At 40.8% G+C, this 16,479-nt stretch overlaps 1 protein-coding gene across 11 annotated transcripts in view; it reads right to left on the reverse strand.

Annotated features, from left to right (window-relative positions):
- The window catches only part of LOC112052608 (uncharacterized), a 106,719-nt gene that overhangs the window by 1,071 nt on the left and 89,169 nt on the right, over positions 1 to 16,479 (reverse strand). For 10 of the 11 annotated variants that reach the window (XM_052881605.1, XM_052881604.1, XM_052881602.1 and 7 more), the window contains 27 exons: positions 15,953 to 16,249; positions 15,176 to 15,829; positions 14,784 to 15,092; positions 14,380 to 14,700; positions 13,977 to 14,282; positions 13,584 to 13,895; positions 13,181 to 13,495; positions 12,730 to 13,053; positions 12,014 to 12,637; positions 11,569 to 11,877; positions 11,155 to 11,457; positions 10,758 to 11,066; positions 10,143 to 10,457; positions 9,635 to 9,934; positions 9,043 to 9,522; positions 8,581 to 8,937; positions 8,289 to 8,492; positions 7,644 to 7,826; positions 6,644 to 6,832; positions 5,050 to 5,811; positions 4,638 to 4,835; positions 4,356 to 4,547; positions 2,079 to 4,181; positions 1,526 to 1,917; positions 1,230 to 1,412; positions 646 to 916; positions 169 to 413 (listed from right to left, as the gene is read on the reverse strand). In XM_052881605.1, coding sequence (XP_052737565.1) covers positions 169 to 413; positions 646 to 916; positions 1,230 to 1,412; positions 1,526 to 1,917; positions 2,079 to 4,181; positions 4,356 to 4,547; positions 4,638 to 4,835; positions 5,050 to 5,811; positions 6,644 to 6,832; positions 7,644 to 7,826; positions 8,289 to 8,492; positions 8,581 to 8,937; positions 9,043 to 9,522; positions 9,635 to 9,934; positions 10,143 to 10,457; positions 10,758 to 11,066; positions 11,155 to 11,457; positions 11,569 to 11,877; positions 12,014 to 12,637; positions 12,730 to 13,053; positions 13,181 to 13,495; positions 13,584 to 13,895; positions 13,977 to 14,282; positions 14,380 to 14,700; positions 14,784 to 15,092; positions 15,176 to 15,829; positions 15,953 to 16,249 — 10,757 coding nt within the window. The remainder of the gene's footprint in view (positions 1 to 168; positions 414 to 645; positions 917 to 1,229; positions 1,413 to 1,525; positions 1,918 to 2,078; positions 4,182 to 4,355; positions 4,548 to 4,637; positions 4,836 to 5,049; positions 5,812 to 6,643; positions 6,833 to 7,643; positions 7,827 to 8,288; positions 8,493 to 8,580; positions 8,938 to 9,042; positions 9,523 to 9,634; positions 9,935 to 10,142; positions 10,458 to 10,757; positions 11,067 to 11,154; positions 11,458 to 11,568; positions 11,878 to 12,013; positions 12,638 to 12,729; positions 13,054 to 13,180; positions 13,496 to 13,583; positions 13,896 to 13,976; positions 14,283 to 14,379; positions 14,701 to 14,783; positions 15,093 to 15,175; positions 15,830 to 15,952; positions 16,250 to 16,479) is intronic. The other variant, XM_052881603.1, reaches the window with a different exon arrangement.

Below are 16,479 nucleotides of genomic sequence, written 5' to 3' on the forward strand. Positions count from 1 at the left end.
GAAAGTCTTTCATTATTCTAGGTACATTTGTAAATGTAAAATGATAAGTGGATTATTTATTAGGTATACGTTATAAAACTTGCAAAAATAATAAATAGAAGGATATGAAATAGGGGTTGAAAGTTGACATCGATTTATACGCGGACGAAGTCGCGAAAGATAACTTACCGGTTGACATTTTCCAAAACAGACACGTATATTACATTGGAATTTGATATTATCGCTGCTAGGGAATTTAAAGGCATTGAAAGACGCACGCAGTGCGCTACCGTCTTCGTTTCGTTCCCATTCTCCAAAGATGGCTTTGTCGGTGGCACAACCATCTTCATCCGTAACTGTGTATTCGTTTTCAATATTTGTTGAAACTTCGCTAGTTTTTGCAATACAACTGCGAGCAAAACCACCGTAGATGCCTAAAATAATAAATAATATTAATTTGAGCTTCGTGTTTGGTGTTTAAACATTGAGTGTTACTTTAGAAGTATCCAAAAGCATTGGTGTTAGTTTAGAAATGTCTTTGCTAACGAGTCAAGAGATTTCCAGAAGTTCTTTTGTTGTTTGAAATACTGGTGTTTAAACTTCATGGTAATGCTTAACCTGTATATGACATGAAATATCTACTTACATACTATCGTTGCTACTTACTTGATGGTTGGACATCAACTTGGAGTACTAAGTTTTCTCCAATTTCTGCAGAATTGACCTCACCACCATTTTGCGATACAATTCTCATCGAACAAGTGGGCGGTGGTCCAGTGTTAGCAATCGTGCCGGCAGTTGTCAACATGGATACGTTGAACGCTAACGTTACGTTTTGTTCACCGGTCTGATAAATGCATTTTATGTGGAAGGCCTTAGCATTAGATGTTACTAATTTCGGATGTTTCTGCATTACCAAGACGAAGCTCGCCAAACCCTGCATTAGAATATTGAAATATTAAGAATTTAAATAATCTTAAAATTTAACAATAATTAAGCATATAAATAAAGTGTATTTGTTATACCTATAGAACTCAAATTCTTATTTACTTAATATTTATAAATTTATCTCTACATGACACTATGTATGATGAGTTATTATTATTATTTAAAAAAAATCTATTACGTCGTAAATTTTTGCACTGTAAAAAGTAAGTAGGTACATTTTAAGTATTTTTTTCACAATGTTATCACAACTAGGTATGTATAATGGCATCATTTTGAAATTATAGGCAAACTATAAAACTTACGTTTACGTGTACTAATCCGCAATCTCCGAAAAATACGGTAAAATCAACAGGTCTTTCTTGATTTTCTGTCGTATGAACAACGAGACGGCAACGTTCGTCTTTGCTGTATCCTTTCACGTAGAGTACTCCATTGAAGTCCTTAATTTTAAGACTTACACTGACTCCGTTTGCGAGACAGTGAACCTGAAATGCATCACCGTTAATATGACAGTCTGATATGAGTATTAAAAGTAAAATCCTTGTCAGTGCAAAATTCTTTTTAAAAAAACATTTTTACTAGACATAATTAAGCTTACCTGCATTTCTGGCAGTGGGAAATCAGTGCGGTAATTGGTAATATTCGGTGAAGTAGTAGAATTGCAGTGAACTCTTGGATTACCGATATACCCAGTAATACAAGTGCAGCGAGAGCGATGGTTAACAGCTTCACATGTCGCAAAGAGGCCACAAGGCTCAGCTTCGCAAGCGGGCACACATTGTTCGTTGATACATCTGGAAGCACTGTCACAGTCGTCGTCGACGCGGCAGCCGCCGGGCACGCAAGCGTTACCGCGCAGCATGTATCCGCGCTCAATGTCACACACACATCGGCCTCGCGCATCAAGCACGCGTCCTTCGTATTCTAAACAAGGCACACATTCGCCGGTGACATCTACGCCTTGACCTTGCACGCATTTTGTTCCGGGTGCTGAAATTAAATAGTAAATATTAGGTTTTTTGAAAAGCTTTGCAAATAATTCTTTAAGTAGTCAGCACGACAAAAGTCCAATGGATTATATTGATAGAGACATTTCTCATTAGGTTTTATTATATTTATAACAGTAACAATAGAAAACTTAAAGTACTTACGTTTATATGGTGTGCATTCTACTAAAGCGTATCCTCTATAGCCAGGTAGACATTCGCATATCATGGTTCTTACTGGTAAAGTATCAGCGACTTTACAGTCCGCATTGACTCCGCATGGATTCGCTTCTAAGCAAGGGTTAACACATTTTGATCCTATGCATGCTGTTCCTGATGGACATTCTATATCAGAGGAACATTTTGGTTCCGTTTTGTTGCAGCCGTTTGCAGTACTTTCAAAACCGGGTGGACAAACACAATATACTTCGTGAAGGTGTACTTTGCACTCGGCAGGCTCGTTGCACGTTGTGCCGGTACAAGGTTCAACACATTTGGAATTGATGCAAGATTTATCCGGCGTACATTCTGTGCTTGCTCGACAGCTGATAGGTGAACAGGCTACGGCGGGGTTGCCAACAGTTCCAATTTTACAACGGCAAGATGCTCGATGTTCAACGCCGTAACATTCAGCGGATTGTCCACAGATGTCTGGTTCCACAGAGCAAGCAGGGACACAACGGTTGTTGATACACGTTTCATCGTCTGCGCAATGGCTATTAGACTGACATTTTATATCGTAACATCCAGTGCGAGGGTCACCAATAAAGCCCGGTCTACAGGCACAAACCGGTTTATGATCTCTTATCTGACAATCGGTATTTGGTCCGCAATCACAAGGGGTCTTGCAAACAGATGATATACATGCGTCGTTAGAAGTACAGTCATTGTCAATCTCGCAAGCTGCTTCTTGTATTGGAGTAGATGGACGACATACGCCCTTTCCACTGCTCACATATCCAGGTGGGCAGGAGCAAAGCATAGTTCGAACAGGTAATGTGGGGGACACTTCGCATTGAGCAGGTAAAGTACAAGGTTGTAAGGCTGTGCATGGATTAACACATTTAGCCGACAAACAAGCTAATTTCGATGGACAGTCTGCATCTACGTAACATTCGGCTGTAATTTGAGGTCTGCATTCGATATATGGGCTGCCTGTATATCCTTGTATACATTTACACACACCAATATGATTTCGTACTAGGCATTCAGCGTTATTACCACATATGTTTGCAGATAGGCACGGATTGATACACCTATGAGCATGACATTGTTTATCGAGAGAACAATCACCATTCGATCTACATTCAATGGCATTGCACCCGAAGTAAGCATCACCTTCGAATCCTGACCGGCAACGACAAAGTGGTTGTGACCTTTCTACAAAGCATTCTGCATTCGGGCCACATGTGCTGTTTAATAAACATGGGCTGACACAGTTCCCATTGACACATGCTTCGTATGATTCACATTCAGTATTTGTACGGCATCCAACTATACGGCATTGTCGGTACGGATTACCATCGTACCCTTCTCGGCAAGCACAAACAGGTCTATGGTTTCGAATATAGCATTCAGTATTGTCTCCACAGTTACATGGGTTCCTACAGATTCTATTAATACAGGATTCTTGATCACTGCAGTCATCGTCCGTCGAACAGCTAAGTGGTGGTAATTGAGCTGGTTTGCATGAACCCTTTTCATCTGGTATATAACCTTCAGGGCAACGACATAACAAAGTGCGGAATGGAATACTGTCAGAAACGGAGCAACGGGCGTTTGTTCCACACGGCTTAAGTTCTTTACAAGCGTCGCGACATTCATCTCTGAGGCAAGCTTGTCCGCTGGGACAGTCGCCATCCATCTTACATTCCGGTTCTCCAATTATTATAGCTCTTTCACAATATGTCAAGGGATCTCCCATTGGAAGGGCAGCTGGACATTTGCAGAATGCGGCGTGATTACGAGCAAAACAATTTGCGTTATAGGCACATGGATTACGTCCCTCGGCCGAACAGGCGTTCAAACAAACTCCCTTAATACAGACACTATCATCATTGCAATCATTGTTAACTTCGCATTCTAATGCTTGACATTTGTTGTATGGATTTCCTTTAGTGCCTATTGGACAGCGACATTGAGGTCGGTGATTTTCGCCAAAGCACTCAGCGCTCACAGCACATGGAGCTTCTATTACACAAGGGCTTACACACGCTCCATTGTAACACATGTCGCTATTAGGGCATTCTGAATCAGATGTGCAATCAACTGAAACAATAAATGTTATAATTAAATACCTGTTACATTTAGTTGATATCACGTTAGGTACATTTAGTGATATATAGAAATGCAATTTACAATTATCTACCTGTTGAAGGTCCTATTAAAACATTATTATTGCAATACCGAACAAATCGTCATGTTAATCATAAATAGTCTTACCTTTAATACATCCAATGTAAGGATTTCCTGAGTGACTTCGTTCACAGTAACAAACTGCGTGATGTCTCACCACAGTGCATTCAGCGTTGGTACCACAAAGACATGGGTTGCCACATGCACCATTTATACATGCTTGTGATAATGGACAATCAGAGTTAGCTTTGCAACCAACTGGTATAATAGCTTGCGATGCTGTAACAAGGGGTAAAACATTCATTTGTTAAACATTGATAAATGAAATTTAATTTTGAAATGATTAGTATATTTCTTAACAAAACTTACGCGGCGTACACCTTATGTTTGCGTTGCCAGTGTAACCTATTGGACAAGAGCAGCGTGGTGTATGGTTTATGACGCGACAGAGAGCTCCAGGGCCACAAGAGTCCATGCACGGATTTATGCAAGTTCGTTCTCTACAAGCTTGTTCCAGTCCGCAATCTTCATCTTTGTAACATTCCAGTACTGATGGCTGTCTCGATTCTGATAAAAGAAAACAACATTAAGAAATCTGGTGTCACTACATAAGTCATCGTAACAGTGTAGTCTGTTGCGGCAGCAAATATAAGAAATGAGGCATACGGACAAGATGATAATTATCGTGTACATTATTTTCTATTTCAGATTTGTCGATTAGGAGGAAATTGGCAAATTTCTCTACCACTATATATTTTTTTAATTATTTTGTAGGACTAACCTGGATTACATTCAATTCTTGGATTTCCGAGGTATCCTGGAGGACAACTGCAGCGGGAAACGTGATCAGCTGATTCGCAAAGTGCATTGTGTCCGCACGGTGCAGCTTTACAGGCGTCCACACAGTTGCCACGGCGACAGGTCTGGCTGGGGGCGCAATCTGGATCCGCAGAGCACTCTGCTTCCGGCGGTGATCTGCATCCGGTGTCCGGTGCTGCGCGCCCTTCGTCAGGACATACGCAAGCGACTGCGCGAAGCGGCAATATATCGACGGTTTTACAAATAAGTCCAGCATCGCATGGATTGCCCTGGCACAGATCGACACATTTGGCGTTAACACAACCTAATGGACGAGCGCAGTCCGAGTCAGTGGAACATTCGTCAGTGAACTGTACGGTGACACAGCCGCGAACGTATGGGTCTCCATTGTGACCGGGTGGGCACGTGCATATCGGCCGATGGAGGGTGGCGGTGCATATAGCACCCGGTGCGCAACTATTTTCGGAACACGCAGGTTGACAGAATCTATTCAGACGGTTGCATATTTGAGTGTCATCGCAGTCTTCGTTGTAGTGGCACACCGCTGAGATGCAAGCGCGGCGGGCGTCGCCCTGAGTGCCCGCCGGGCAGCGACACGTGGCGGCGTGGGCGACAGCTTCGCACAACGCGTCCCGCCCGCACGGTCCCTGTGCGCACGGGTCTCTGCAGTAGCCGTTAATGCAAGCCTTGTCGAATGGACAGTCGTCATCTGAAGTGCACTCCGCTGTAAAGTAATATGCGTGTAATATTAAAATCACCAGAATCATATCTTAACTTGTATATTACTTACAACTTAACAAGTAATGAGAAAACAATTGTTTTAAATAAGTGCATTTTGGATTTTCAAGTTAATGCAAGGCAAATGATATTCAATCAAGACACGTGGGGTATTTTAAATGAGTCAACAAATGTTTTTAATTCAATTTGATTGGTATTTTTGGTCAGAGCATTGTTTTTAAAATGCGGAATTTATATAACTATTCATTGGGCATTAATTCTCTGGCCACGTAATAAAAGGTAATAACGGTTGAAACTTCCTCAAAGCCTTTTTTTTCCTCATTAGGTGTGTATAATCTATATGCAGGGTGCTCGGTAGTAATTTCCATAACTCTGGATTTATATTCTTTAACGAAAATTAAATAAAAATATTTAAGGAACATGTGTTCTAAAATTAATATTTTCGGGGTAAATAATATTTCTTGTAAATAGATCTTAAAATGTGTCCCTTAGTATACGCATCCTTATAATTATGACGTAGCCAAGCTTTACGTATTTTAAGATGCAAGCATAGATAACGGCGTGTGTTACATAGATAGTTGGAATATATATATATATACCTACTAACTATAAACTATAAACTATACCTACTAATACTATAAAGACGAAAGATTTGTATTTTTGTATGTAATGAATAAAATCAATCTACTAGACGGGTTTGAAAATTTAGAAGAGTAGCATGGGCTTTATTATATCCTCGTATCCCCACGAAAGCGGGAACTACGTGGGTGCAATTGCGAGGTCTTGCTAGTATGCAATAAAGTTAGACATAGACTTACGCGTGTAGCAAGCCCGCGCCGGGTCGCCCGCAGTGCCGGGCGGGCAGCGACAGCGCGCGCGGTGCGCGTGAGCCTCGCACAGCGCGCCCGCGCCGCACGCGCCCGCGCACGCCGACACGCAGCGCCGCCCGATGCACGCCTCCGCTGTGCCGCACTCCTCGTCCGCCAAGCACATTGGTCCGGTTTCAACTGTTTCATTTTAAATTATCATTAGCACCACGTTTCGAACTAACTATCTAAGTAGTTCGAAGAGTAGATGGACGTTGAGGTCCCAAAGTGACGGAATGGCGAACCGAACTAGAAAGCGCAGTGTTGGTCGTCCCCAGGTGGACTGATGACTTCAAGTGAGTCACAGGGAGTCGCTGATACAGACGACTCAGGCTCGTGGTGTTTGGAAGGCCCTACAAAAGGTCCATGTCCAGCTGCAATGGACGTCCATCGTCTAATAAACTAAGCCTAATTAAAATAAATTAATTTTGAGTTTTTGATATGATGATGATGCAGTTACAGGTTCCAACGGTGTGTTATTAAAAATTCCAAACAACCCAACACCATCCATCCACTTCGAAACCATGACTATATTTCTGCCAAGATTATATCATAATGGAAATAATCAAATAGTAAATATTTATTTACTAAATACCTAGGCTTTTACAAGTATTTATGAAATGTCTAGTACGACTGTTTGTAGTGACTCTATTACCGGTCCGGAAGACTGCACTGAGAAGAAACTCAGCAATCGCTCTAAAAAAGAATGCATCCTAATGTTCACTTCATAATTGAAAAGAAAAACGTTATCCGCTTACCTCAAAGGGTCTTTACAAATAAAGTCCGTAATACTTAAGTTGGATTTGAGTGAGTACGAGCACTCATTAAGGAACGATTGCTTTATTGTGCATTTGTAATTTAGAATTAAATGGCTCAAGTTATTATTATTTCATTAATAATTTATGCGACTAGAAAATTTGAATGACTCATGATAAACGGTTGCAATACTTACTTTGTGTGCACGCAACTTTGGGATCTCCTTGCAGGGGTGGTACGCAAGTACACGAGGCGCGGTGTGCGCTGGCGTGACACTCGGCGCCCACTCCACAAGCGCCGGAGACACAAACGTTCTTGCATTGGCCTTGGTGGCATTGCTCCTCGTCACTACAGTCAGAGTTCTCTTGACATTGGCCTCCTAAGAAAAATATGAAGTTAAAAATAATATCTGAAGACGTTACTTTTATGGCCACAATAGCTTATAAACATGCAAGGCATGTTGGTAATCTTTTATTTTAGAAAAATAATGTCACAAAAGAATAGCCTCTTCAAGTCCCGAAAGAAAAGTAGTTACATAAAATAACATTTATGTACATAAGTGTATGATACAAAATATAAACAATGCATTTTTATTCGACACGGTTGCAGATTCTTAATTTTGAAGTGCAGTTCAACTCACGCTTGGCTACAGGTACCTATTTGCATCCTGTCGTAACGATAAAAATGATATTATTAATATAAGAATCTTACAATTTATATGTAGATACATACTACATGTATTGAACATTAACTACTTTCAAACAATTTTCTCACATTTATATAAACTCGTAGAATAAAATATTTGGGGGTGCTGAGATATAAAGGGACTTGAAAAACTTACTGGGATTGCATTGCACAGAAGCATCTCCGGTCAATGGTGGGGGACACTCGCATACTAGCGTTCGGAAAGGCAGCGTATTCGCAACTCGACAAACCGCTCGAGTACCACAAGATGATGCATCACAAGGGTTCTTGCAGGTTTCTTGTAAACAAGCTAATCCTGGGCCGCACTCAGCATCGTTTGAGCACTCGCTTCGGTCTTGCACTAAAATAATACCACAAGAGTATAAACGTGTATCCAATTTTATAAATATCTCAAGCATATATTTATTTTATAATGAGTTCAAAACTACCTGGTCTACATTCAATTTTAGGATCGCCTAGAGTAGCACGCGGGCATTCGCAGACTGGGGTGTGACGGACTACATTACAAAGTGCTTCGGGCGCACAAGCGCCGATGCACGGATCTTGACATTTTTTCCCTCTGCACGCTAACCAAGCGGGGCAATCTTCGTCCAGGGTACATTCGTCTCTACGACAGCCAGTCCATGGATCTCCTCGAGTTCCCGAATCGCATTCACAAGACGCTACATGACCGCGTGCAAAGCAATGTGCTTCAGGACCGCAACGGACTCGTAAACATACTTTGACACAAGAGCCGCTATCACAACTCTCGTCATCAGGACAGTCGTTGTTGCTGTGACATTGAACTGAAAAAGTTTGTTAATTATTGTCTAATATTTCTTTAGTCGAGAGAAAATTGACTAGGTAATTAACATCGATATTATTTAACCAAATATGTATTTGTTTATTACCTGAATAACAGCCTCTGTAAGCATCACCTTCGTAGCCAGGTAAACAAGTGCAGCGAGCTCTATGTTGTTTTGCAATGCAGCGAGCATTTATACCGCAATTTGTAGGTCCACATGCTGGTGTACATTTTGTATCAATACAAGCTGCGTTGTCGGCACATTGATCATCACGCACACACTCTGGTAGAGGTGGCGCTACGGTGACAGTAGTGATGCGTTCACAACGTACAAATGAATGTCCTGTGTAACCCTCTGGGCAAGAACAAACAGCGGAATGTCTGACACCCGTGCATATGGCATTGATACCACAGGCATTGATGCATGGGTCTGAGCATTTCCTATTGATACAGGATCGATCTCCGGGACAATCATCATTGACAATGCACTCTGGATATGTGCAGAATCCTTCGCGGCATGTGCCGTGAGGTCCACATGGATTAGGGTCGCAAGGATCAAATACTGTCGGACTCGTAGGAGGTGTATCTATAAATGAATATATTTTAATTATAGTTAAATAATGAAAAAACGTTATACGAAATAATGAAAAAGTTCAATAAAAAGTAACTATCACGAGTTTCTTATGTATCTAACTAACCTCTAACTCGGCAGTTTTGGAACGGATCGCCAGTCATAGAAGGCGGACACGAGCATATCGGTGCGTGATCAAATACTCTGCACATCGCTCCATTGCCACAAGTGCCAATGCATGGATCGACGCATTTGTTGCGTATACAAGCCCGATCACGTGGACATTCCGAGCTTACAACACATTCAGGCCGGCATCCAGTGGAGGCTGCATTACCACTAGTGCCACTCGGACAGGAGCAGACGGCGCTACTGCCTACGACGGTGCACAATGCTCCGGGTCCGCAAGGCGATGGTGTACAAGGTGGTGCTGGAAGCAAATGTTATTTTTAGATCATGAAATTTCAGCTTTAATCAGTAATTAACGCGGTTATGTGTTGTTATACTGTTTTTATATTAATTTAATTTACAAGACAAATTGGTACGGTATGGCATCCCCACACTAAAGTTCGTTAATTGATGGAGTAGATATTTTTGGCTTTCATTTTAATCACGAAAATTTGTATTTCTGCATTTACCTGATGGGATTATGTCACAACGTTCGAATGCATTTCCTCTGGTTCCTGAAGGACACGAACATAGAGGAATGTGGTTAACAGTTTCACATTCAGCTCCGACACCGCATGTTCCTTGACACGGGTCGCGACAGTGTGATCTGATACATGCGCGGTTTGGTGAGCAGTCGGAATCTGCGACACACTCAGGGCGACATCCAGTGTAGGGGTCGCCACGTAAGCCCGGCTCACATTCACAGGATGCACCGGTACCTCTTGTGCGGCATATTGCGCCAGGACCACATGGTGATGGGTTGCATGGGTCATTTGGCGGTTTGACTGTAAGTTTGCAAAAATACGTTATAATACCTGTTATTTCACAATCAAGCAAGTATATTGCAAGCTTATTAGCAAGCTTTTAGCTTAAAATACATATTAAAAGGTCACTTTTAAACTTTAAAATTTTAAACAAGAGCGACTTCCTCAGTTTTTGCAAGTAAAACCCATGCCTAAGTTTTAAATGCGAAAACGTAAGTTCACCGCCATCTAGTTTTCAAAAATATATTCCCTAGCTTTTATCTAGCAATAATTTAAAAACGATAGTTCTTAAAAGCAATCTTCCAGGTGAATCTATCTTACAAATATTTCCGATGGGTCGACATTCAATAACTGGGTTGCCGGTAGTAGATGGGGGACAATCGCAGCGTGGTTCATGAGCGAACGCTGTACACACGGCACCCTGCCCACACGCTCCAGGGCAAGGGTCAGTGCACCGTCTGTTTAAACACATGAGCTTCCAGTCACAGTCGCTAGACTTGGTACACTCGGGGCGACAGAATGGTGGCGCGCCTATGAACTCTGCACGGCATCGGCAGACGCCATCAACGCAATCAGCATTTAGACCGCAATCCGGACACGGTGATTTTGTGTCGGCTTCAATTCCAAGAACTGTAGGAACATATTTAAATAAAGTAATTAAATATCTTTCTTTAAATAAATACCTATTAGGAAGAGTTTTATGAGAAAATTATATTACCTGGCACACAACGGATAAATGGATCACCGGTGTAATGACTAGGGCAAGTGCAAATTGGGGAATGTGATTTAGTTCGACATATTGCATGCATTCCGCATGAACCTGGGCATGGGTCTCTACACTTATTATTGCGACAAGCCAGACTCGGTGGACAGTCGGTGTCAACACGACACTCGGGGCGACAGCTTGGTGGTTCCTCGTACATGGCAGATCGGCACGAACAGTGAGCGACAGTACCAGCTGCTTGACAAATGCTATTCGGACCACATGGATTCGGTGAACAGGGATCAGTAACACTTGTTGCTGAAATATAGTTGAATACATATTAATAAAACAGATTTTGCAACAAACATATTTGAATACATACGCATAGGTACTTAATAATTTCGCAATTGTTATTAATGGTAAACATACCTATTACGCGCCGGCAAGCAATAAACGGATCCCCTTGTAGTGGTGCTGGACACTCGCAAATCGCCAAGTGATTATAAACATTACATATGGCATCTAAACCGCAGGCATTTTTACAGGGATCAATGCATTTGTAATTAACACATGCCAATTGTTTTTGGCATTCATCATCGGTAGTACATTCTGGTCGGCATTCGATGTAAGCATTGCCATGATATTCGGGAATACAAGAACATGTTCCATTGTCACATAGTGCGTTAATGCCACAGGATGTTACCGCACAGGCGTCCAGTGGTGGTACGATTATTGGATCTGTTAATAAGAAATAGAGGTAAAATGAAATTTTCCTGTAGGTACCTATAAATAATTTTCTGATACACTCAAATACCAAGAAATATGTTCGGTTTCCCTAATATTGCATTGCAATTGTGTAAATAAAAATACGTACCTTTAATTTTTTCATAGCACCTTACAAATGGATCTCCGGTATAGCCTACTATACAAGTGCAAATAGCGAGGTGATTCATTGCACGACATTCTGTATAACTTCCACAGGATCCTACGCAAGGATCCATGCATTTTTCACGTACACACGCCCTATCTCTTGGACAATCTTCATTAATTGTGCATTCAGGAGAGCATTGTGGAGGTACCCCAAGGTAACCTGGTTTGCAACTGCACGAAGCAGAGCCACCAACATCTCTGCAGATAGCAAACATACCACAAGGACTTGGTTCACATGGGCTTTTAACTGTTGTAGCGATTATCTGTACTCTGGTACATTTTATGAATGGGTCGCCTTCAAAACCTGTAAGACAGGTGCAGTACGGGCTGTGCCGGTGCACGCGACATTGAGCATTTTCTCCGCACGTTCCGATGCAAGGATCTACACATTTCTGTTTAATGCAAGCTTCATTTAGCGGACACTCAGAACTGGTTATACATTCTGGCCTACAGTTTGGTGGGCTACCCATAAAATCTGGTTGACACGTACATATAGCTTGTTCATTGACATTTCGACATGTACTATACGGGCCACACGGTGACGGATGACATGGGTCTTTGGGAGCTTCTGTTAAAAAAAGTTCACTCGTTAAATTCAATAGATATAAAAAGCTAATGACAAAAAATAGGTATATGATATTAATGAAATTTGAAAATTACCTTCTCTTATGGCACAGCGATCATATGGATTACCTGAGTAACCATTAGCGCAATAACATTTGGCCACATGATTTACCGTTTGGCATTCAGAATTTATTCCACAAAAACCTATACATGGGTCTTTGCATTTTTCGTTTATACAAGTTAAACGTTGAGGACAATCAGAGTTCAGCACACATTCAGGTCTGCACCCTTCGTAGGGGTTTCCAAAGAACCCACTTATGCACATACAGCTTGCTGCTTCATTTCGTTCTTGACATATAGCGTTAGGTCCGCATGGATTCGGCAAACATGGCTTGATCTGTGCCGTCGGTCGGATGGACACTGGAAGTATTTATCAAGTTAATATCTTAAATAGGTACAGCTTATGCATATTTTCAAAAACAATAACGACTTTTGATGTACATATTTAGTCGCTACAAACAAAGGTCTGAATAAAAGTAATTAGTACCTTTAATAAGATGACATTCGTAAAAAGCATCCCCTTCATATCCAGAGCTACAAGTACACATAGGTGAATGACTGATCACACGACATTCTGTATTACGTCCGCAGGCACCGATACAAGGGTCGGCACACTTGTTGTTTATACAAGATTTGTCGAAAGTACATTCACTATTGGTTATACATTCAGGACGACAATATGGCGGGTTTCCAATAAAGCCAGTCAAACAACTACAAGACGGTGTTTCTCCAACTTCACGACATAAAGAATTTGGCCCACATGGGGAAGGCGTGCACGGTGACGTTTTTGGAGTATTCTCATCTGTAACGGATATATTAAATTGTCAGTAATAATATGGTACGATCAAGGATATTAAACGAAATTCTAATTTGTATCTCAATTAACTTACATTGTATGGTTAAGCAACGTGTAAATGGATCCCCAGTTAGTCCACTTTGGCAATAGCATATAGGTTTATGATTATGAACTTTACATTCCGCGTTTAATCCGCAAGACCCTTCACACGGATTGATGCATTTCTGATTAGAACACGATAACACACTTGTGCACTCTGAATCAACTAAGCACTCGGGCCGGCAAGATGGTGGCACTCCAATATAACCCAGGAGACAAGAACACATAGCTTGATTTTGTATTGTTTGACACTGACTGTTGGGGCCGCATGGAGAAGGAACGCATGGATTTATTTTCTCTTGCTCTACTGAAAAAGTAAATATTCGTAAATAAGATACCCTTCATATCTTCAGTTCTACATAGTATTAAATACTGTCTAATTTTTTACCTTCCAGTGGTGTGCACGCAAAGAATGCGTTGCCTACAGTATTACGAGGACAGCTACACATAGGTATGTGATTGTATACATCGCACGTTGCATTTTGACCACATAAGTTTAAACATGGATTCAGACATTTGTTGTTGACACATGCTAGGTTTAATGAACAGTCAGAGTTATGAGTGCATTCAGGTCTACAACTTAAGTAAGGATTTCCAAAGAAGTTTGTTTTACAGGTACAAACTCCATCGTTACAGATTGTATTAGCTCCACAAGGGCTCGGGTTACACTTGTCATAAACAGCCGGTACATGTTCTGCAACAAATAGCAAAAAAATATTAAAAAATATCTACCAATGCACTGGATATGAATTCTTGTTAACGAATTATTCTTGAATTATATTTTATCGTACCTATTACTTCCATAACAAAGCAACTTTCGAATGGGTTTCCAGTATATCCTTCAAGACAACTGCATACAGCAGAATGTTGATGAACTTGACACATTGTTTGTAGGCCACAGGAACCGAGGCACGGATCTCGACATTTACGATTTATACAGGCTGTATTAGAAGGACAATCTGAGTTCACGGCACATTCTGGTTTACAGTTTGGTGGAAGTCCAATAAAGTTTTCCAAACAAGCACACATTGGTGTCTTGTTTACAGTCTGGCAAATTGAGTTTGGTCCACAAGGAGATGGTGTGCATGGGTTAATATCGATGGATGGTATATCTGAAATAAATGTTTTGTGTTTATTTTCAATAATTTAAATTTGTATATCAAATGATAATATAATGATCAAAAAGAAGTCTTACTTTTTATTATAATGCATCTTGTAAATGGGTCCCCTTCGTAGTTTTCTCTACATGAACATATAGGTGCATGATTTATTACTTTGCAAATTGCATTTTGGCCGCAAACGCCTATACACGGGTCAACACATTTTTGATTGACACAGCTCTTTGACTTTTCGCATTCAGAATTTACAGTACACTCCGGGCGACAATTCGGCGGGGTTCCAATGTACTCTGACATACATGAACATGAAGCAATACCGTTATTGTCTTTGCAAATGCTATTGCTGCCGCATGGGTTAGGAACACAAGGTCTTTGTGGTTCGGGATCTATAAAAAAACAAAATATCCGTATTAATAGTTATCATGAAAATTGATTAAAATATATAATAGTATCAGCAAAATTAACTTACTAGATTCATAAATAATATTATGGCAGTACGCATATGGATTGCCAGTGTATCCCGGAGAACATTTACATACAGGCAAATGATTTATAACATCACAAATAGCTGTAGTACCGCATACGCCTGGGCATGGATCTTCACATTTATTTCTTATGCAAGCTTTGTTATACGGACACTCAGTATTTACAATACATTCAGGTCTACAGGACTCGTAAGGGTTACCAAAGTATCCAGGCTCACAAATGCAAGTAGCGGCACCATTATTTAAAACATTACATCTGGCATTGATGCCACACGGGGCTGTATCGCAGGGATCTTGCGGTTTAATCACTTGTGGCATTAGTTGGCATGACGCAAATGGATCTCCACTATAGCCCTCTTTGCATGAGCACATTACAATATGTTGTCGAACTGTGCAAACTGTATTAAATCCGCAGGAATCTGGACATGGATTTTGGCATTTATAATTTATACACGTTTGGCTAGATGGGCACTCTTCATTGACCGTACATTCTCGTTTACAATTAGGTGGATTTCCTTCAAACGTAGGTTGACAAGAGCAAGTGTACGTTTCAGAATTAGGAGCTGATTTACAAATGCCATTGGGCCCACAAGGTGACGAGGCGCATGGGTTACTAGATTGCTCTTCTATAATCTGAACTGTAACAATATTGCAAACAAATAATTACATTAATACTTTGAAATATTTATGTCTAAGTAATGTACTTATAGTATTTTTAAATTAATCATAATATTATGTATTGAGTAAAGATAATTATTTACCATAGCAATGTGTGAATGGAGATCCGGTGTACCTCGGTGGACAGGTACAAATTGGATTGTGGTTCCTTACGTTACAAATAGCATTAGAAGCACATGATCCAGGGCAAGGATCTTGACATTTTCTATTGATGCATGCCAATGACGGTGGACAGTCTGCACTTTGACTGCACTCTGGTCTGCAACTTGGTGGATTACCAATGAAACCTTGTATGCAGGAACAAACTGCTTGGCCATTCAATTCCCTGCACACACTGTTTGGTCCACAAGGTGAAGGTTCACACGGTCTAGTGACTGGATCTAAAATAAAAACATTTATGTTTTGTAGCACTCAATTATGTAAACAAGTTGATACTGTATAGGAACAAGTACGAGTAACGGGCTATCTTTCAAAAACTGTATTGATAGGTACGCTTGTATGACTATTGACGATATCTTCTGGTACGGTATTGCAATATTTAAATAGTGTTATGTCATTAGATTTGATTAGATTAGACTAAAAGAATAAAAAAATAGACAGTAAACTTTGA

The sequence above is a fragment of the Bicyclus anynana genome, chromosome 5 (assembly GCF_947172395.1).
Source record: "Bicyclus anynana chromosome 5, ilBicAnyn1.1, whole genome shotgun sequence".
NCBI classification, from domain to species: Eukaryota; Metazoa; Arthropoda; class Insecta; order Lepidoptera; family Nymphalidae; genus Bicyclus; species Bicyclus anynana.